Below are 23034 nucleotides of genomic sequence, written 5' to 3' on the forward strand. Positions count from 1 at the left end.
ATTTTACCACTGTTTATTGAAACAATAAATGTAAATTTGTTTCTGTCTATTGACCATGTGATGTTCTTGGACTGTTAGTGATATTCTGGTAATAATATGGTTTCTGCCAGAGTCGTCACACATAGTTCACCGTTTTATTGCGTTCACATGACTTTCTCCCTGACTCTTCTGCCCTTTGGGGATGGATGTGTGTGTGTGGGGGTGGGGGTGGGTGTTTTGTATGCCAGTGTGTTTGATGTGCAAAGGTATAGGTTTCTTATAGATGTGTTGGGTCTCTTTTGGTGTGTTGGACACTGACAGGCAGCTCAATTCTCTAAAATAATATAGTTGTTCATGGAAGTATGCCAAATATTGATTGGGTTTCCTACTACTGTACTTTCAAACTGGCTCTTATTTTTTCAAATACTGACCACTTAGTATTCAGATGAGGTGGATTTCTACTTCTTAAACAATTCCTTAAGTTTTTATACCGTTTTCCATGCTTTCAGCTTCATGGATGTACTGATATTATTGTGTATTTAAAAGAAAATTCAGGTGTCCTTCTTTTGAGGCAGATATGAGTTCAACATTTGACAGTATCTCCATCCAGGTGTCAGTTAGTTGAACTCTATTCAATCCAGCAGTCAGTTGACGGTACTTTAGAAAGGGGCAAAACTGGGGGAAAGGTTTCTTGCTTTGCTAGTTGGCTGATGTACGTTTTCGGGAAATTTCAATGCCAAAACGCCACTGTACGTCCCTTTCTATTTCCTGTGGGAAAACATCAAAGGGATAGTGATCTCGGGGACCCAAACTCCCATGATGACCTGCTCTCTACAGTGCCATATTAGGACGTTTTAAGACCTGATGTGATGCTGGGAACGTCCATGCCAAATCTGGGACATAGTGTTATGGCCCAAGCTTTACTAGAGGACTACACACACACAGGCACACACACACAGGGTGCACGTATACACACACACTCACTCACTCACTCACTCACTCTCACACACACACACTCACTCTCACACACTCACACACACACACACAGGCACGCACACAGGGTGCACGTATACACACACACACACTCTCACACACACTCACTCACACACACTGTTTTCCCTTCTCTTATCCAACATGTCCTTATTGAATTTTCTCATATGTATTTTCCTAATGCTCTAAATTGTCAGGGCAGGCTTTCTTAATGGCTAGCTCATGACCCAACTGTTTTAAGTGGCTCAGCTCTTTATCAGATTAAGAGGAGAATGGACACATTAACAAGAAGGCCTTTGCCTTGAAATGTCCCAAAACATGGTTGAAAATGTGACTTTTTTTATTTAATGTTTTTTTTTTTTTTTTTACACAAAGAACATTGGTTGAACACTATTCAATGTTTTGATCATTCATCACAAATGCTGGGTAAACTGAATCTTGTGGGACATTCAAATAATCATGTTCTCCGTGTTATTTAAGGCAAGTTATCTAACTCATTACCTTGAGCCTTGTAATGATGTCATGTTGTCTGGAGATATTTATATTCTGGTGTATTATTCTGCATTGAGCAAATAAATGTGATCTTATCTAAATGTATCAAACTTCCTGCTTGTTATTTTTGCTTTGTGCTTTGAGAAAACGTGGACGTGTGTGATAAGGTGTGCGTGCTTGTGGGCTCACAGATGTTTGTACACTATATGGGCGTGTGTGTGTGTGTTAGAGTTACCACAAATACATACCCTGTACATGATGGACACTTGTATGTTATCAACTTGTTACCACAAATAGAATACCAGTGATCAACTTCAATCTTTAAGGTCCTGATATATTAATCAGGCAAAGTTCATCTAAAGAAGAGCTTCTTTCATACGTGGGTTATTCTTAGCTCCCTGCCTGGAGCCGATAGTCTGCTAGCCTGTTAGTTAGCCTGTTAGCTGGAGCCAGAGGAGCTAGCCGTGCTGTACAGAGGAAAGGAAGTGCCACACCCTATACACACAGACACCTCTGCCCAGCCGGGCTCTGTATTCAGGGCTGAGGGTGGCAGTCTGGGGGAGGGCAGGTTGCTCCCCCACACAGGGCCTGAGTAGGAGACGGAGGAGAGCCCTCTCTCTCTCTTCCACCCTTCCTCCCCCTCTTTCTCTCCCTCTCTCTCTCTCCCACCATACTTCCCAGAGTAGGGCTTTCATCGCCCCACTCCAGGTCTCATAATCAGCCCCAAGTAAGAAAAACAAAATGCCATTTCAGCCATTGTGTTGGGTCAGAATAAACCTGAGCTGTAAACAATGGAGGAACGGGTTACAGTGCTTCCTGCGGAAGTCTCACACACACACACACACACACACACACACACACACACACACTCTCTCTCTCTCCATCACTAACCACGAGCATCACCAAACACAGTGTGTTTTTCTCTCCCCACTCACGCAAAGGCTCTAGATGGACAGAGGCTAATTGGTGTTATGTCACTGGGCTTTTTAAAGTGTCTCAGGGCCCGAGATAACCCTCCCGAACGTAAACATGGATCCTTATCAGTGATGGAGACCAGTGGCTCACAGGCCTCAGTCCAGCGCTTGCATCCCAAATGGCACCCTATATCCTTATATAGTGCACTACCTTTGACCCCCATAGGGCTCTGGTCAAACGTAGTGCCCTATATAGAGAATAGGGTGCCATTTGGGACACAACCAGTGATGTTAGCCACTCGCCACCCCCTACTACCTCTAGGGTGTGGTGCGATGGCTAGAAGGAGAGGAGAGGTCTGTGTGTGTGGAGTGTTAGACCCTGGCTCCGTTCACCGTTTAGTTATTTGTTTATTCTTCTTTTCTTCCGTCCATTCTTCTCCTGCTTGCTTTCTTTTGGTTTCAGTCTTCCTCTATGGAAGTAGGAACAGAAAGCTTGATGGAGATTAGGATGGAAGGAGAGAGGGAGTTGGTCGGTTGGGTCCAGTTGTTGCAATATGGAGTTGGTGTTTGTAAACTGGGGATTGGTATAACCATACATGGGTCTAACTGACCTCATAATAAAGGTGCTGAGGAGTATCAAGGCATAGTTCACAAATTTTATGAGGGGGTAAAAAAAATATTTATCAGCACCCCTACTTCCCAGGGCTATGTCTGTGATGACTAGCTAGACCTGCAAAGCAAAAAAAGATGCCCTAAGAAATTGTCTCCTGATGTGATTTAAGAATTGACATGGACTCAGAACATCAAATTACATTGTTTCTCTATGAATAATTGTAATTCGAGAGTAAAAAAACAACAAAAAAAACAGGAAGAAAAATTATCAAGAAAACTGAATTTAGGAAAAATACATCGTGCCTATTTGAAAGCAAAAAAAAACAGTAGCTCACAACATTTTTCATAATTTAAAAGTAGCTCTCATGCTAGAAAAGGTTGGAGACCCCTGGTGTGTAGCCTGCCAAATGTCTTCTACCAATGCAATGCTTTATATCCTTGAAGAGGAGTAAATGAGTGTGCACACTGCCACACGATAATTGAAAGTGGTCTGTTGGTGACCAGACATGGTGCTGGTAACTGCTACCTGGTACTGTAGCTAGTGCGGAATTGTTTCCTCTGTGCCATGCTGAGCCAGTTAGTCAGCCAGTGACTCTCACTGTAACTGTGTAAACGTATCTTAGGTTGTTATATTGGGGACTAGACTGTCAGCCATACTGGTCCAGATATCTAATGCTGAATCGGCCCCCCCCAGTCACTGGCTGACTGGCTCAGCTCAGTAACTGTGACTGTGTGTGCATTATTTAGATGCTGTTCTGATCCAGATAAACAGAGCATCAATAATGGAACCCGGGGTAATTAATCTTTGAAGAGGGTGCTGCAGAGTTGTGTGTGTCTGTGTGCGTGCATCCATGCGTGGCGTGTATCCTTGGTCATACGTGTGTACTGTAATTACAGTAATTCCATTCTGTGTATTACCGTGTCAGAATAGGGATCCCGGGGAAACACGTCACTACCGCCAGGGTTCCACTCTGGCTGTCATAATAAGACAGGTGCCATCTGACTTGTACTACATGTGTTACTGTAAGGTGAGCACTATAACATGGAGAGCGGCTGGTAACCAGAGCTGAACTGACAGGATGGGATCCATTCACACCCCTGTCTGTGTCATTTCATCATTTAAAAAAATAATAATTTTACATCATAGTATTTATACCAAACATACTTTCAATAAAGTTTTGTTATTTGCATTCACTTTTCCTCTGTAAATAGATATGTCCGGGAGCAACACTGTTCTAAAAGTTATTTAGCTCTTTGTGCCACTGTGGCATCCAAACCTGCCTGCACAAAAAACAATGCATTGTCCTCGAGACATCACGCTAGTCACTGGAGAGACCCCGAGAGACAGGCTGAGTGTGCCAGTTAATGGTACGGAATACATATTAGGTACTTTGTGATTCCTCCTCATGGTACCTCTTAACTGAACACAATAGGGGCGATGAAAAATCGAAAGCCATTCATTTTCAAATGGGGGGAAGCAAAGTGGGCTGGCGGACCATTGGGCGATACGAGCATGGGCAATCAAATCTCACTATAGCTTCCAGCCTCTGCTGGATTGGCTATTGATACCTAGCATTACCTTTTATGCTTGCTAGCACCCACATGAGGGCAAAGCTAGCGTGGTTATCCACATTTTCTCTTATACTTAACATGAACTCAGACATCAACCTTAATCTAGGCAAGTCTCACCCTTCCTCCTCAACCCTCACCCCTCCCCTAGTCAAGTGTCAACCAGTGGCGTAGCGCAGTTTCGCCAGAAACCTTTGGTTGCCTCTGCCAGGAGGCTGAAACTTGGCTGCAAGTGAATCTTCCAGCAAGACAACCCCAAGCACACATCAAAATCCACAAAGAAATGGTTAATTACCCACACAATCAAGTCTCCAGACTTGAACCACATTGAAAACCTGTCGTTTGAATTGAAGAGGGCAGTCCATAAGCGCAGATGAAGGATATCAAGGATCTGGAAATATTCTGTATGGAGGAATGGTCTAAGATCCCTCCCAATGTGTTCTCCAGCCTCATAAAACATTTGAGAAAAAGGCTCAGCGTCGTTATCCTCGCAAGGGGAGGGTGCTGGAGTATTGAAGACAGGGGATCCAATCATTTTGACCCCTTTCTTTTTTTCAGTACTTGTTAAACAAAATCTCTTTCTCTGAGCAATTGTACTAGTATAAAATATATATTTTTTGCATACAATATAGGTCTGTTTATTTTAGTATTTTTTTGCTCATCTTTATCAAGGGATCCAATGATTCTGGACCCCGCTGTGTTCTGGGGCCTTTCCTCTCCCCCATCTCCCCTCCCATCCCCCCTCTCCTCTCCCAGAGAGACAGACTGAGAGGCTGCATTTACCATAGAACACTGTCCCCTGGTGGAGCCAGAGCAGAACGGTCTGTTGACTGGTCTGGTATTGTGATGTGGGGGATTTTGTACTGTTTGCTTCCTTACTCTTCCGCTGGTTTGATTCCTTAGGCGTTTACTCGACTTTATGTACAGTATCAGTGGTTCATTGGGGAAGTTCTAACTCCAGGGGAACAGCCAATCTAAATGTAACTACATGGACTTCACTGACCGTTTCCTTTTTCTCTTTTCTGACCCTCCCAGGAGTCTCCCCAGGACAGTGCCATCACCAGAGACATTAACAGGACTTTCCCAGCTCACGACTATTTCAAGGACACTGGAGGAGACGGCCAAGACTCACTCTACAAGATCTGCAAGGTGAGGAGAGGAGGGAGTAGTAGAAGAAGAAAGATGAATTATCCCCAAGGGGAAAATGGTCTTGCTTCAGAATCGTAAAAACATTGCATTACAACACATTACTAGGAGGGAAGGCCCCACAACCGCTCAAAGATTGGTTGGAATAAGAAGCGAAGAAATACAAAAACTGGAGCCAAGAAATCTGTAGCTAACGCAATGCTTGGCTGAGCAGTAAGCGCTCCACCATCGAGACTGTATTATTATTAACAGAAAAGTTTTTGGTTCAGATACTAATATCACAGTCAGGTAATAATAAAGAAAAACATTAACCCCAGATGCTTCTCAATAATTCAACAGCTTTCTGTGTGTGTGTCTGCTCTCCCTGTACGCTTGATCCTTATAAGTTGAATGCACCAATTTGTAAGTCGCTCTGGATAAGAGCGTCTGCTAAATGACGTAAATGTAAAAATCCATTGTGCTGCTGTGTTTCAGCATTGACTGTTTCAGCCAGGGTTTACAGACTAGCTCAGAATGCTACAGCTCAGACCTCCCTCTCTATCTCCATTTACAGTTCAGGGAGTTTATTATGTCATTCATTACGACCAATGGTCATTTTCACTTTGTGTAAAGGAGAGTTGTAGTGGATCCAATGGCCCAGTGGGTTTGATTGTGGGTTTGATTTCTGCAAGGGTGACTTTCTTAATGTGTCACTGTCAATGTTGACAGTTCTGTAAGACGTGTACTTTACAATAGCACTAACAGCTCGTCTCCAGTCCTGTCTCTAACGTTGAGAGTCTGTTCCTCTCTCCTCCCCAGGCCTACTCAGTGTATGATGAGGAGATTGGCTACTGCCAGGGACAGTCTTTCCTGGCTGCTGTGCTGCTGCTGCACGTGAGTTACACATGACAACAGCAGAGCTGGGATCTGATGTAGACATGCTCTTTCTCTCTCTCTCTCTCTCTCTCTCTCTCTCTCTCTCTCTCTCTCTCTCTCTCTCTCTCTCTCTCTGTCCCTGCGTGTGTGCGTGTGTCTCTCTCTCTCGCTCTCTCCCTCTCCTTCCCTCTCTCCTCACGGGCTCAGGTCTGTGATGGAGTGCTCTAGGCTGGAGGAGGTTCATGGCAGATGTCTCCTTCCCTCCCTCTCAGCCATCACAGTGCCAGAGCTCTCTCCTCTCTCTGAAGGAAACACTGACACCTAGTGAATAGACAGTGAACTATTCTGTTATTATTTCAGAGAAAGGAGCTTTCAGGCTTAGTACCGAGATGGCCTATGGTGAACAGTCAGATATCAAGAGAAGACAATGACTCTCCTTTTCAATCTAATTGAAAGGTTTTTGAAAGATGAAATCAGATCTGATGCATCGTTTTAGTACTGTTCCAATTAGATAGATGTGTAGGACAATAAACATTGATGCAGATATGTCCCAGCCCAGTGTGTGCTTGTGATTGCTGATGTACCTACTGTATGTATTCTCTCTCTGTACCCCTGTCTAGATGCCTGAGGAGCAGGCCTTTAGTGTCCTGGTCAAGATCATGTTTGACTATGGACTCAGGGAGCTCTTCAAGCAGAACTTTGAGGATTTACACTGCAAGTTCTTCCAGCTGGAGCGACTCATGCAGGTGAGAGGACGTGTGTGCGTGTGGGTCCCGTGTGGCTCAGTTGGTAGAGCATGGCGCTTGCAACGCCAGGGTTGTGGGTTTGATTCCCACAGGGGACCAGTACTGGAAAAAGTACAAAAATGTATCCACCCACTACTGAAAGTCGCTCTGGATAAGAGCGTCTGCTAAATTAATAAAATGTCAATGTAAATGTAAAAATGAGTGTGTGTGCCTGTGTGTGTTACTTTGTGTGTTTCTCTACCTACTGTTACTGTAGTCATTTTTCTCCTGTCTCTTTCTCTCTCTCTGTGTATCCGGAGTACACTTCTGCTGTTGATGATTACTGTAGTGTAACGGTTTCTTTCTTTCTCTCTCTGTGTCTCTAATAGGAGTACATCCCAGACTTGTATAACCACTTCCTGAACGTGGGTCTGGAGGCTCATATGTACGCCTCTCAGTGGTTCCTCACGCTCTTCACTGCCAAGTTCCCCCTCTACATGGTGTTCCACATCATAGACCTGCTTCTCTGTGAGGTAGCTATCTATCTCCCCCTAGCCCCATACCCTCATCCTTCTCCCTAACCCTCTCCCTAACCCTCACCTCTCTCCCTAACCTTTGCACATTTCCCTAACCCTCTTCCTAACCCTCGCCCCTCTCCCTTCTCTTAACCCTCACCCCAACGTCACCCCTCTCCCTAACCCCTCTTCCAAACCCTCACCCCTAATCCTCACCTCTCTCCATAACCCTCACCCCTCTCCCTTCTCATAACCCTCTCCCTAACCCCTCTCCATAACCTTCACCTCTCTCCCTAACCCTCACCTCTTTCCTTAACCCTCACCCCTCTTCCTAACCCTCACCCCTCTCCCTAACCCTCAACCCTCTTCCTAACCCTCACCCACCTCCTAACCCTCACCCACCTCCTAACCCTCACTCCTCTCCCTTCTCCTAACCCTCACACGTCTCCCTAACCCTCACCCCCCTCCCTAACCCTCACCTCCCTCCCTAACCCTCACCTCTCTCCCTAACCTTCACCTCTTTCCCTCACCCCTCTCCCTTCTCCTTTCCCTTTCCCTCACCCTTAACCCTCACCTCTCTCCCTAACTTTCGCCTCTTTCCCTAACCCTCAGCCCCTCCCCTCTCCCTAACCTCACCCCCCTCCCTAACCCTCACCCCTCCCAAACCTCACCCCCCTCCCTAACCCTCACCCCTCCCTAACCCCTCTCCCTAACCCTCACCCCTCTCCCTAACATTCTACCCTTTCCATACCCCTAACCCGGCTCCATACCCCTAAACCTCCCCCCTCCCCCTAACCCTCATCTCTCCTTAACCCTCACCTCTCTCCCTAACCCTCACCCCTCTTCCTAACCCTAACCCTTTTCCTTACCCCTCTTCCTAACTAACACTCACCCATCTTCCTAACCCTCACCCCTATTTCTCACCATCACCTCTCTCACTAACCTCACCTCTCTCCCTAACCCTCATCCCTCTTCCTAACCCTAACCCCCACCCCTTTCCCTAACCCTCACCGCTAACCCTAACCCCTTTCCCTAACCCTCACCGCTAACCCTAACCCTAACCTTCATCTCTAACCATCACCTCTTTCCCTAACCCTCACCCCCTCCCCTCCCTAACCTCACCCCTCTCCCTAACCCTCACCCCTCCCTAACCCCTCTCCCTAACCCTCACCCCTCCCTAACCCCCATCCCTAACCCTCTCCCCTCCCTAACCCCTCTCCCTAACCCTCTCCCCTCCCTAACCCTCTCCCTAACCCTCTCCCCTCCCTAACCCCTCTCCCCTCCCTAACCCCTCTCCCTAACCCTCTCCCCTCCCTAACCCCTCTCCCTAACACTCTACCCTTTCCATACCCCTCACCCCTTTCCATACCCCTAACCCGGCTCCATACCCCTAAACCTCACCCCTCCCCCTAACCCTCATCTCTCCTTAACCCTCACCTCTCTTCCTAACCCTAACCCTTTTCCTTACCCCTCTTCCTAACTCTAACACTCACCCATCTTCCTAACCCTCACCTCTCTCCCTAACCTCACCTCTCTCCCTAACCCTCATCCCTCTTCCTAACCCTAACCCCCACCCCTTTCCCTAACCCTCACCGCTAACGCTAACCTTCACCTCTAACCCTCACCTCTCCCCCTCACCCTCTCCCCCTCCCTAACCCTCACCCCCTCCCTAACCCTCACCCCCCTCCCTAACCCTCAACCTCTCCCTAACCCTCAACCTCTCCCTAACGCTCACCCCTCTCCCTTCTCCTAACCCTCGCCCCCTCCCTAACCCTCACCCCTAACTCTCACTCCTCTCCATAACCCTCACCCCTCTCCCTAACCCTAACCTCTCTCCCTAACCACTCTTCCTAACCCTCACCCATCTTCCTAACCCTCACCTCTCTCCCTAACCCTCCACTCTCTCCCTAACCATCATCCCTAACCCTCACCTCTCTCCCTCACCTCTCTCCCCTCTCCCTAACCCTCACCCCTAACCATCACCCCTTTCCCTAACCCTCACCCCTAACCCTCATCTCTCTCCCTAACCCTCACCCCTCTCCCTAACCCTCACCCCTCTTTGTAACTCTACATGTTCCACATCATGGACCTGATACTCTGTGAGTTACTGTACTCGCCCCATCTGGCCCTCTCCCTCCCTGTCTCCTTTTACCCTTATTCTGGCGTTCTACCCTCACTTCCTTTCTCTCTTTCTGGACAACCCTCCTTTCTCTGTGTACCCCAAACCCTCTCCCACTGTCTTTCTACTCTCACCTCCCTCTCTCTGTATGGATATCCCCTCTACTTCCCTCTAGTTTCTGTCTGTCTACCAACACTCACCCCTCTCCCTAACACTCACCCCTCTCCCTAACCCTCAACCCCTCTCCTAACCCTCACCCTCCTCCCTAACCCTCACCTCTCTCCCTAACCCTCACCTCTTTCCCTAACCCTCGTCCCCCTCCCTAACCCTCGCCCTCTTCCTAACCTCACCCCTCTTCCTAACCCTCAGCCGTCTTCCTAAACCTCTCCCTGACCCTCACCCCAACCTTCACCTCTCTCCCTAACCCTCACCCCTCTCCCTTCTCTTAACGCTCACCCCAACGTTACCCCTCTCCCTAACCCCTCTTCCAAACCCTCACCTCTCTCCATAACCCTCGCCCCTCTCCCTTCTCCTAACCCTCTCTCCCTAACCCCTCTCCATAACCCTCACCTCTCTCCCTAAACCCTCTCCCTAACCCTAACCCTCACCTCTCTCCCTAATCCTCACCCCTCTTCCTAACCCTCACCCCCTCCCTAATCCTTGCACTCTCCTTAACCCTCACACCTCTCCCTAACCTTCACCCTCACCCCTTACCTCTCCCTAACCCCTCTCCACAACCCTCACCTCTCTCCCTAAACCCTCTCCCTAACCCTAACCCTCACCCTAATCCTCACCCCTCTTCCTAACCCTCACCCCCTACCTCTCCCTAACCCCTCTCCATAACCCTCACCTCTCTCCCTAAACCCTCTCCCTAACCCTAACCCTCACCTCTCTCCCTAATCCTCACCCCTCTTCATAACCCTCACTCCTCTCCCTAACCCTTGCCCTCTCCTTAACCCTCACCACCCTCCCTAACCCTCACCCCTAACCCTCACCTCTCTCCCTAACCTTCACCTCTTTCCCTAACCCTCACCCCCCTCCCTAACCTCACCCCCCTCCCTAACCTTCACCCCTCTCCCTAACCCTCACCAACCTCCCTAACCCTCACCCCAACCCTCACCTCTCTCCCTAACCTTCACCTCTTTCCCTAACCCTCACCCCTCTCCCTAACCATCACCCCTCCCTAACCCCTCTCCCTAACCCTCATCCCTCTCCCTAACACTCACCCCTCCCTAACCCCTCTCCCTAACCCTCACCCCTCTCCCTAACACTCTCCCCTTTCCATACCCCTAACCCTATTCCTTACCCCTCTTCCTAACTCTAACACTCACCTCTCTCCCTAACACTCACCCCTCTCCCTAACACTCTCCCCTTTCCATACCCCTAACCCTATTCCTTACCCCTCTTCCTAACTCTAACCCTCACCTCTCTCCCTAACCTCGCCTCTCTCCCTAACCCTCATCCCTCTTCCTAACCCTAACCCCCACCCCTTTCCCTAACCCTCACCGCTAACCCTAACCCTCACCTCTAACCCTCACCTCTCTCCCTAACCCTCGACCCCTCCCTAACCCTCGCCCCCCCCTCCCTAACACTCAACCTCTCCCTAACCCTCACCCCTCTCCCTAACCCTCACCCCAACCCTCACCCCTCTCCCTTCTCCTAACCCTCACCCCTAACTCTCACTCCTCTCCATAATCCTCAACCCTCTCCCTAACCCCGACCTCTCTCCCTAACCACTCTTCCTAACCCTCACCCCTCTTCCTAACCCTCACCTCTCTCCCTAACCCTCACCCCTCTCCCTAACCCTCACCTCTCTCCCTAACCCTCACCCCTAACCATCACCCCTTTCCCTAACCCTCACCCCTCACCTCTCTCCCTAACCCTCACCCCTCTCCCTAACCCTCACCCCTCTCCCTAACCCTCACCCCTCTTTGTAACTCTACATGTTCCACATCATGGACCTGATACTCTGTGAGTTACTGTACTCGCCCCATCTGGCCCTCTCCCTCCCTCACTTCCTTTCTCTCTTTCTGGACAACCCTCCTTTCTCTGTGTACCCCAAACCCTCTCCCACTGTCTTTCTACTCTCACCTCCCTCTCTCTGTATGGTAATCCCAACCATCTCCCTATTTTTCTTTCTAGTCTCCCACTTGCCCTTCTTCTCCCCTGTTCAGTAACTCAGTCTCTATTTTCTCTTCTCTCTCGCTCAGGGCATCAGTGTGATCTTCAACGTGGCTCTGGCTCTCCTGAAGGTGAGTTGCTGCCTCTGTGGAAACATATACACACACACACACACACACCGCTAGTCACAAGGCTGCGTTACCACAGCGACGCACTGCAAGCTTAGACATGGAGCCAAGGCTTTGATTTCATTCTCATCCCACACACACACACAGCGTTCCTCCCACACCGTTCCTACTGTGCTCTTGGCAGCAGTAACGTTATAGAGGGTTTTCCTGTGAGGGGGGTCTTGGCTGGGCCCAAAGCTGGAAAAGCTGGGACACGTCTCTCTCTGTCTCACACTGTTCCTCACCATGTCCCTCTTCTCCTCTTCCAGACCTCGAGGGAAGACCTGCTGGCGACGGACTTTGAGGGGGCGCTCAAGTTCTTCCGAGTCCCGGTTCCCAAACGCTACCGCTCAGAGGAGAACGCTAAGAAACTTATGGAACTGGCCTGCAGCATTAAGGTAATACATTATTCACTGCCTAAAATCCTGCGTATCCAAACTAACTGACCGTGGACCCTACTGCCGTCGTGTTGAATCTACCCTTGCTAACTCTACCATGTTGTTTTCTCCTGAATTTACTCGAGTTAATTCAGTCACGTAATTGTCCCCCATGATGAAATCGGGGAGAGGACTGTGGATAGGTCTCCGTCCGTCCCGTACGTTTGTCCGTACATTAGTCACACACGATATCTCAGACAGCACTTCCCCGATTTTGACGAAACTGTAGAATAATAGTGAAGACATCAAAACTATGAAATAACACATATGGAATCATGTAACCAAAAGAGTATTAAACAAATCAAAATATATTTTATATTTATATTCTTCAAATAGCCACCCTTTGCCTTGATGACAGCTTTGCACACTCTTGGCATTCTCTCAACCAGCTTCACCTGGAATGCTTTTCCAACAGTCTTGAAGGAGTTCCCACATATGCTGAGCACTTGTTGGCTGCTTTTCCTTCACTCTGTGGTCCGACTCATCCCAAACCATCTCAATTTGGTTGAGGTCGGGGGATTGTGGAGGCCAGGTCATCTGATGCAGCACTCCATCACTCTCCTTCTTGGTAGAATAGCCCTTACACAGCCTGGAGGTGTGTTGAGTCATTGTCCTGTTGAAAAACAAATGATAGTCCCACTAAGCCCAAACCAGATGGGATGCCGTAGCCATGCTGGTTAAGTGTGCCTTGAATTCTAAATAAATCACAGACAGTGCCACCAGCAAAGCACCCCCACACCATAACACATCCACGCTTTTCGGTGGGAAATACACATGCGGAGATCATCCGTTCACCCACACCACGTCTCTCAAAGACACAACGGTTTGAACCAAAAATCTCCAATTTGGACTCCAGACCAAAGGACACATTTCCACCGGTCTAATGTCCATTGCTTGTGTTTCTTGGCCCAAGCAAGTCTCTTCTTATTATTGGTGTCCTTTAGTAGAGACTTCTTTGCAGCAATTCGACCATGAAGGCCTTATTCACACGGTCTCCTCTGAACAGTTGATGTTGAGATGTGTCTGTTACTTGAACTCTGTGAAGCATTTATTTGGGCTGCAATTGCTGAGGCTGGTAACTCTATTGAACTTATCCTCTGCAGCAGAGGTAAGTCTGGGTCTTCCATTCCTGTGGCAGTCCTCATGAGAGCCAGTTTCATCATAGCGCTTGATGGTTTTTGCTGCTGCACTTGAAGAAACGTTCAAAGTTCTTGAAATGTTCCGTATTGACTGACCTTCATGTCTTAAAATAATGATGGACTGTCGTTTCTCTTTGCTTTTTTGAGCTGTTCTTGCCATAATATCGACTTGGTCTTTTACCAAATAGGGCTATCTTCTGTATACCCCCCCTACCTTGTCACAACACAACTGATTGGCTCAAATGCATTAAGAAGGAAAGAAATTCCACAAATTAACTTTTAAGAAGGCACACCTGTTAATTGAAATGCATTCCAGGTGACTATCTCATGAAGCTGGTTGAGAGAATGCCAAGAGTGTGCAAAGCTGTCATCAAGGCAAATGGTGGCTATTTGAAAAATCTCAAATATAAAATATATTTTGATTTGTTTAACACTATTTTGCAATCTATATGGGACGGCTGTCAATCCTTTGGTCCTTAAATGAAACTGGTATATTGTATAATTTATCACAATCTTCTTTAACCAGTTATGGTCTTTAATGCAGGGGCGGCTTCCCCCTTCCACTTTCCTCTTCCATTTTTGCGGTAATGCTGCAATTATTTGGTTGTAATTTTGGGTAGAGCAGACATTTCCATATGTTTTTGTTAGCTGCATGTGCGACATAACTCCACCAGTCCTACCTATGATATAATTTACGAAGATTCTACCTTTTTTAAACATTCATTCAAAAAATATTTTTTAAATCAATTAGTATATTTGAGTTTAACCACAATATTTGTTGCATTATTTGTTCTGTCGTTTCTGGAGGATTAAATTGAAATTGCAACCAACTTTCTATGGCTTGTTTTAGAAATAGTGATATTTGGGAGATTATTTCCTTTTCAAACAACTGAAAGTGAGATGTTGTAATCTGAATAAAGGGGAAAATGCCGTTCTTGAACATTGGGTGAGACAATTTTACTAATTTGCTAGAGAACCAGTTCGGATTTAAGTATAACTTTTGTATGACTGAAGCTTTTAGTGATAGGTCTAATGCTTTCATATTTATTCATTTCTGTCCTCCGAATTCATATTCATTATATAAATAGGCCCATTTAATTTTGTCTGGCTTGCCGTTCCAAATAAAATGGAATATTTATTTCTCATATAATTTTAAAAAACTGTCAAGACCATAAGCAAATAGGTAAACTGGGATAATACTAAAGAGTTAATCAGGGTGATTTTTCCACATATAGACAGGTATTTACCTTCCCATGGTAGCAAGATCTTATCTATTTATGCTAACTTTCTATTACAATTTATTGGAGTGAGATCATTTATTTATTTTGGGATATGTATACCGAGTATATCCACATATATCCACACCATCAGACCATTTTATTGGTAAACTACACGGTAATGTAAAAATTGTTTTTTTTTTGTGATCCAATACGTAATATAGTACCTTTATCATAATTTGGTTGTAATCCAGAGAGGTTAGAAAATGTATCTAGATCCTCTATGAGGCTGTGGAGGGATTCAAGTTGTGGATTTAAAAGAAAACATGAATCATCAGCGTACAATGACACCTTTGTTTTTAAGCCCTGGATTTCTAATCCCTTGATATTATTGTTGGATCTGATTTTAATAGCTAACATTTTGATGGCCATAATAAATAGATATGCCGATAGTGGACAACCTTGTTTTACTCCTCTTGACAGTTTAAAACTCTCTGAGAAATAGCCATTATTTACTATTTTACACATAGGGTTACTATACATGATTTTAACTAATTTTATAAGAGATTCTCCAAAATGGAAATGCTCCAGGCATTTATAAAATCAGCAAAAAAAGAAACGTCCCTTTTTCAGGACCCTGTCTTTCAAACATAATTCGTTAAAATCCAAATAACTTCACAGATCTTCATTGTAAAGGGTTTAAACACTGTTTCCCATGCTTGTTCAATGAACCATGAACAATTAATGAACATGCACCTGTGGAACGGTCATTAAGACACTAACAGCTTACAGACGGTAGGCAATTAAGGTCACAGTTATGAAAACTTCGGACACTAAAGAGGCCTTTCTACTGACTCTGAAAAACACAAAAAGAAAGATGCCCAAGGTCCCTGCTCATCTGCGTGAACGTGCCTTGTGACTGCAGATGTGGCCAGGGCAATAAATTGCAATGTCCGTACTGTGAGACACCTAAGACAGCGCCACAGGGAGACAGGACAGACAGCTGATCATCCTCGCAGTGGCAGACCACGTGTAACAACACCTGCACAGGATCGGTACATCCGAACATCACACCTGCGGGACAGGTACTTGATGGCAACAACAACTGCCCGAGTTACACCAGGAACGCACAATCCCTCCATCAGTGCTCAGACTGTCCGCAATAGGCTGAGAGAGGCTGGACTGAGGGCTTGTAGGCCTGTTGTAAGGCAGGTCCTCACCAGACATCACCAGCAACAACGTTGCATATGGGCACAAACCCACCATCGCTGGACCAGACAGGACTGGCAAAAAGTGCTCTTCACTGACGAGTCGCGGTTTTGTCTCACCAGGGGTGATGGTCGGATTCTCGTTTATCGTCGAAGGAATGAACGTTACACCGAGGCCTGTACTCTGGAGCGGGATCGATTTGGTGGTGGAGGGTCCGTCATGGTCTGGGGCGGTGTGTCACAGCATCATCGGACTGAGCTTGTTGTCATTGCAGGCAATCTCAACGCTGTGTGTTACAGGGAAGACATCCTCCTCCCTCATGTGGTACCCTTCCTGCAGGCTCATCCTGACATGACCCTTCAGCATGACAATGCCACCAGCCATACTGCTCGTTCTGTGCGTGATTTCCTGCAAGACAGAAATGTCAGTGTTCTGCCATGGCCAGCGAAGAGCCCGGATCTCAATCCCATTGAGCACGTCTGGGACCTGTTGGATTGGAGGGTGAGGGCTAGGGCCATTCCCCCCAGAAATGCCTGGGTACTTGCAGGTGCCTTGGTGGAAGAGTGGGGTAACATCTCACAGCAAGAACTGGCAAATTTGGTGCAGTCCATGAGGAGGAGATGCCTTGCAGTATCTAATGGAGTTGGTGGCCACACCAGATACTGACTGTTACTTTTGATTTTGACCCCCCCCCCCCCCCCCCCCTTTGTTCAGGGACATATTATTCAATTTCTGTTAGTCACATGTCTGTGGAACTTGTTCAGTTTATGTCTCAGTTGTTGAATCTTGTTATGTTCATACAAAATTTTACACATGTTAAGTTTGCTGAAAATAAACGCAGTTGACAGTGAGAGGACGTTATATAAACTCCAGTTGTACTTTATCAATATCCTTTTCAAAGTCAGCTATGAATAGCAGGCCTGTTTTCCCAGATTTTTCATAGTGTTCTATTGTTTCCCGTACTTGCCTTATATTATCTCCAATGTATCGTCCAAGTAAAAAACCTGTCTGATTAGAATGAAAAATGTCCGACAATACCTTTTTAATTCTATGCGCTATACATTTTGCTAGAATTTTTGCATCACAACACTAAAGTGTAAGGGGCCTCCAATTTTTGTAATGGACTGGATCTTTATATTTCCCACTTGTATCCTGTTTCAGTAATAATGAAATCAGACCTTCTTCTTGAGTGTCTGATAATCTACCATTTACATAGGAGTGGTTAAAACATGCTAATAACGGTCCTCTGAGTATATCAAAAAAGGTTAGGTATACCTCAACTGGTATGCCATCCAACCCTGGAGTTTTCCCAGACTTAAAGTCTTTAATTGCATCCAGAAGGTCCTCCTCTGTAATTTCGCCTTCACGTGAGTAATTTTACATTATCAATAGAAAAAAATCCATACAATTAGCTTCCGATAGAGGAGGTGGAGGCGACTGAAACGAAAACATATGCTTAAAGTACTTTGCTTCCTCCTTCAAAATATAATTTGGTGAATCATGGGTGACTAATCAATTTCAGTCTATTCTTTTTGGTAGCATTTTTTTGTTGAAGATTAAAAAAGAATTTGATGCATTTTTCCCCATATTCCATCCTGTTAGCTTTATTTTTGTAATATATTACACTTGATCTTTCTTGAATATGTTCCTCCATTTCTTTTTGTTTTTCCTCTAACATATTCTGAGCCTCTATGTTACAGTTTGTATTTGATCTATCTGTTCTGTTAGACCTTCAATTTCCTTTGTTAGTACCGACTCTTTTGACCTAAATTGCTTTTGTTTTTGAGATGAGTACAGAATTGCATGGCCTCTAAAGGCACATTTAAAAGTGTTCCATACAATAAGGGGATTTGCTGTACCTATGTTATGTCGGGAAAATGTAGTTATAAATTCCTCTGTCCTAGTTAAAAACAAGTTATCATCCAATAGGCTTTGATTAAATTTCCAATATCCTCGCCCACGTGGAAATTCAGTATGAGTAATGTATATGCCAATTATATGATGGTCCGACCGCATTCTGTCCCCTATCAACACTCTTTTAACTTTTGGTGCCAACGAGAATGACATAAGAAAGAAGTCAAGACAACTAGCTTGATTGAGTCTCCGCCCTGTATATCTCACTAGGTCAGGAAATTTAATGTATCCATGACATTCATATTTTCCTGAAGAGCATGAGGGTGATAGTTTGTAGTGTGATTTCCTTTACGGTCCATTGAGCTATTTAAAACAGTATTATAATCTCCCACCATAATAATAGAGTATTGTATTGCTTGCAGGGTTGATAATTTATTATATATATTTTGAAAGAAGCGTAGATCATCATTATTTGGTCCATAAAGGTTAATGAGCCATATCTGTTTATGGTACAATATAATATTTAAAATCTGGAGAATTTGCATGTTCAGATCAAAATTACTGTTAATTAATATCATCACCCCTTTTGAGTTTCTCTGCCCATGGGAGAAGTATATTACCCCCCCCCCCCCCCCCCCCACCCCTTTTTCCTTTTTCCACACAACTTCATCTAAAATTGTTGAATGAGTTTCCTGTAAACAATAAAGGTTATATTCCTTCTCTTTGAGCCATGTAAATATTGTTATTATTATTATTATTATTATTATTATTATCTGCTAAGCCATTACAATTATAACTGGCTATACTTATTTCACCATTTACCATAATGAGATACACGTTTCAAATCAATTTATCATAATATAGGTTTGTAAATGTACCATTAAAAAGTATCATAGTGATTGAGTGTCCATATAGCTGTACCAAAAATGTATGCACTCACTAACTGTAAGTCGCTCTGGATAAGAGCATCTGCTAAATGACTAAAATGTAAAATTTACAAAATTATACTGATTGGCCCAAGGTGGGAGCTATAGTAATTCACTGAAATGTGTGAGTCACACCAGAGAGGAAGAGGCAAAGCGAGAGGGATAACTGGGCCCAAAATCTGTCTTCTCCAGCAGGTGGCTTTTTTTTCTTTGGCACATGACATGGAGTACAGGGAGTAGATTACCTAAAGAGACGAGAAGGGGGTAGCTGCATCCTAATATGGCGACTGGAGTATGGGCGAGTAGATGTGTTGAAAGGAAAGTTGTGGGCGTGTGGAAAGGAGTGGGTATGTCGAATGCGCTCTGCTATCCATCTCATTTTCAAACGCTTTCAAAACACGGAAGCCAAACGCGGAAACTATGCATACAACTTCCTCTGTGCTCGCGCATTATCATAATTAATATGCACGCTACTAGAAATACCCGCATTAGCATGTTTCTGTTAGCTGATACATAATGACAAAATACACCATATTACTATCCTTCTAATGTACCTGGACCTTTTAGGCTAAACTGCAGAGAGAAAAAAACATAACTGATCCAAATGGTTGCCCAATCAGGATGCAGTTATTTCTAAATTAATATGCATTCAAAGTGCCAGGCTTTTAAGTGGTTATTAAAATGACATAGGCTATTCACTGCAGTTTACAGCCTAGACAAGAGTTTTGTACTCACTTGAAAACAATAATTACATTCTTCATTACATTGTGTTGTTGTAGCCTAGGTAGGATACATTTCTTATCCCTAAAAAAACGTCAACAATAGGGTAACTTTTCGAGCTGCGTACCCGGGGACTGGGAGGAAGCCCACTCAGTGCAGCCTCAGGAGAGCACAGTGTAGGCTTCCTGTGAGTTCGTTATCTGAACACATTTTTTTTTTAATGTTGCTGTGTAAATTGACTGGATATATTCACTGCAGTATTAAGCCTAATATTGAGTTTATGAATTATAGGCAAATATGCATAACTTTCTAATTTAGGCTATATCTCAAGCATGTCTGTCTTCATTGGTCTGTAGTGTAAATATGCATCTGGCCTCTCTGCTGCCACAGCTATTCCTTTTAAATATTGTGGAGTACCAGGAAAAGCCAGACTACAAAATCTTGTTGGACACTTATTTTGACTTATTTTCTTTAGCCAACAAGTAGCCTATTGAAGGAGAGATGTATGCTTGCTCTTGCTTGCTGAGTGTAAAATAGGCTACATCATTAACGGGCGGGGAGTTTGAAAGGAGAAGGCCATATTTTCCTATAAAAGGCCTATCTTAACACCGGGCTACATCCTGACAAAATAGACCTGCCCTACGCCATATAAGTGGCCTGCTAATGTATCTTCTGGACCTTCTAAACTGTCGAGAATAGACCCAAACTGATCCAAATGGTTGCATAATCTGTTGGCCTGCCTAAACAGTTATTTCAGTATGAAACAAAATGGGACATGTGAGTGGTTATTCAAATTAGCCAACATCACTGCAGTTTACAGCCTATGGATAATAATTGTGTATTCAATGATAACAATAATGCATTCCTCATTGCACTGTGTTGTTGTAGCCCAGGTATAATACTTTTCTTGTCAAAAAATGTAGGCCTAGGCCTAATCAATAGTGGAGCTTTGCGTGCACGGGGACCACAGAGTGCCAGCCTGGAGGAACACACCACAGATCTGCCATTTCGTAATCTCTTTAACTTATTTTTCTTGCACTTTGACAGGTAAATATTTAGCCTACAGCCCTAATATTTAGCTAATAAATGGCCTAATACAGTGCATTCAGAAGGTATTCAGACCCCTTGACTTTTTCCACATTTTGTTACGTTACAGCGTTATTCTAAAATGGATTAAATTGTTTTCCCCCCCTCAATCTACACACAATACCCCATAATGACTAAGCAAAAACAGGTTTTTAGAAATGTTTGCTAATTTATTAAAAATATTACATTTACGTAAGTATTCAGACCCTTTACTCAGTACTTTGTTGAAGCATATTTGGCAGTGATTACAGCCTCAAGTCTTCTTGGGTATGACATTACAAGCTTGGCACTCCTGTATATGGGGAGTTACTCCCATTCTTCTCTGCAGAACCTCTCAAGCTCTGTCAGGTTGGATGGGGAGTGTCGCTGCACAGCTATTTTCAGGTCTCTCCAGAGATGTTTGATCAGGTTAAAGTCAGGGCTCTGGCTGGGCCATTCAAGGACATTCAGAGACTTGTCCCAAAGCTACTCCTGGATTGCCTTGGCTGTGTACTTTGGGTTGTTGTCCTGTTGGAAGGTGAACCTTCGCCACAGTCTGAGGTCCTGAGCGCTCTGGAGCAGGTTTTCATCAAGATCTCTCTGTACTTTGCTCCGTTCACCTTTCCCTCGATCCTGACTAGTCTCCCAGTCCCTGCCGCTGAAAAACATCCCCACAGCATGATGCTGCCACCACCATGCTTCACCGTAGGGATGGTGCCAGGTTTCCTCCAGATATGACGCTTGGCATTCAGGCCAAAGAGTTCAATCTTGGTTTCATCAGACCAGAGAATCTTGTTTCTCATGGTCTGAGAGTCCTTTAGGTGCCTTTTGGCAAACTCCAAGCGGGCTGTCATGTGCCTTTTACCCAGGAGGGGCTTCCGGAAGTCTGACCACTCTACCATAAAGGCCTGATTGGTGGAGTGCTGTAGAGATGGTTGTTCTTCTGGAAGGTTCTCCCATCTCCGCAGAGGAACCCTGGAGCTCTGTCAGAGTGACCATCGGGTTCTTGGTCACCTCCTGACCAAGGCCCTTCTCCCCCGATTGCTCAGTTTGGCCGGGCGGCCAGCTATAGGACGAGTCTTGGTGGTTCCAAACTTCTTCCATTTAAGAATGATGGAGGCCACTGCGTTCTTGGGGACCTTCAATGCTGCAGAAATGTTTTTCTTACCCTTCCCCAGATCTGTGCCTCGACACAATCCTGTTTCGGAGCTCTACAGACAGTTCCTTCGACCTCATGGCTTGGTTTTTGCTCTGACATGCACTGTCAACTGTGGGACTTTATATAGACAGGTGTGTGCCTTTCCAAACCATGTCCAATCAATTAAATTTACCGCAGGTGGACTCCAATCAAGTTGTAGAAACTTCTCAAGGATGATCAATGGAAACAGGATGCACCTGAGCTCAATTTCGAGTCTCATAGCAAAGGGTCTGAATACTTGTGTAAATACGTTTTTTTTTTTTTTATACATTTGCTAAAATTTCTACAAACCTGTTTTCACTTTGTCATTATGGGGTATTGTGTGTAGATTGATGAGGGAAAAATTTAATTTAATACATTTTAGAATAAGGCTGTAACGTCACAAAATGTGGAAAAAGTCAAGGGGTCTGAATACTTTCCGAATGCACTGTATCTAGCTAATTTTTAGCTTCTTACTTCGGCTACACATCACTAGCCTCTCTTCCAGCTGTTCCCGTGCGCAACAGGCTATAGGCTACGCAAGCCTCTCTGTAGTAGGCCATTCCTCTTCTCGTGAAATACCAGGAAAGGCTGTAGGCTACAAAAGCTATAGTACATTTATTTATTATTTACATGTTTTATACTAGGCCTAATAGCCTATTTGGGGAAAGAAGCAGACTTGCTCTTGATAATTGCTGAATGTAAAACAGGCCTACAGCACAGAAAATTCATGTCGGGGAAAGTTCAGGAGAGTAAGTGCATTGGTGTGTTCACTTTTGTCCGGTTATGATAACATTGTTACACTGATGCATTGCAAATAGTTGCACAGGACAGACAGAGACATGAGCACAGTGAAAAAGAAGACCCAAAGGAATTTAAAACCATTAGAAAAAGGGAAATCACTTGCAAACCACTTGAGCAATGAGGCAATGACATGCTGTAAAAGATGTACAAGCTAAATGGCGTTTGTTGTTGAATTGCTACATTTAAATACAAGTTACTATATTATTTTTCATTAGGCCTACATGTACATTGAAGTATTATTTGCAGTTGTCACTATGACAATGAACACATCCTGAAGGCACT

At 44.9% G+C, this 23034-nt stretch overlaps 1 protein-coding gene across 1 annotated transcript in view; it reads left to right on the forward strand.

The window, feature by feature from the left end:
• Positions 1 to 23034, forward strand: part of rabgap1 (RAB GTPase activating protein 1) — a 139608-nt gene that overhangs the window by 86894 nt on the left and 29680 nt on the right. The window contains exons 14-19 of the mRNA XM_084160370.1: positions 5592 to 5705; positions 6501 to 6575; positions 7178 to 7303; positions 7672 to 7815; positions 12127 to 12168; positions 12474 to 12602. Coding sequence (XP_084016496.1) covers positions 5592 to 5705; positions 6501 to 6575; positions 7178 to 7303; positions 7672 to 7815; positions 12127 to 12168; positions 12474 to 12602 — 630 coding nt within the window. The remainder of the gene's footprint in view (positions 1 to 5591; positions 5706 to 6500; positions 6576 to 7177; positions 7304 to 7671; positions 7816 to 12126; positions 12169 to 12473; positions 12603 to 23034) is intronic.

This window comes from Coregonus lavaretus (assembly GCF_964263955.1).
Source record: "Coregonus lavaretus genome assembly, chromosome: 4".
Classification (NCBI taxonomy): Eukaryota; Metazoa; Chordata; class Actinopteri; order Salmoniformes; family Salmonidae; genus Coregonus; species Coregonus lavaretus.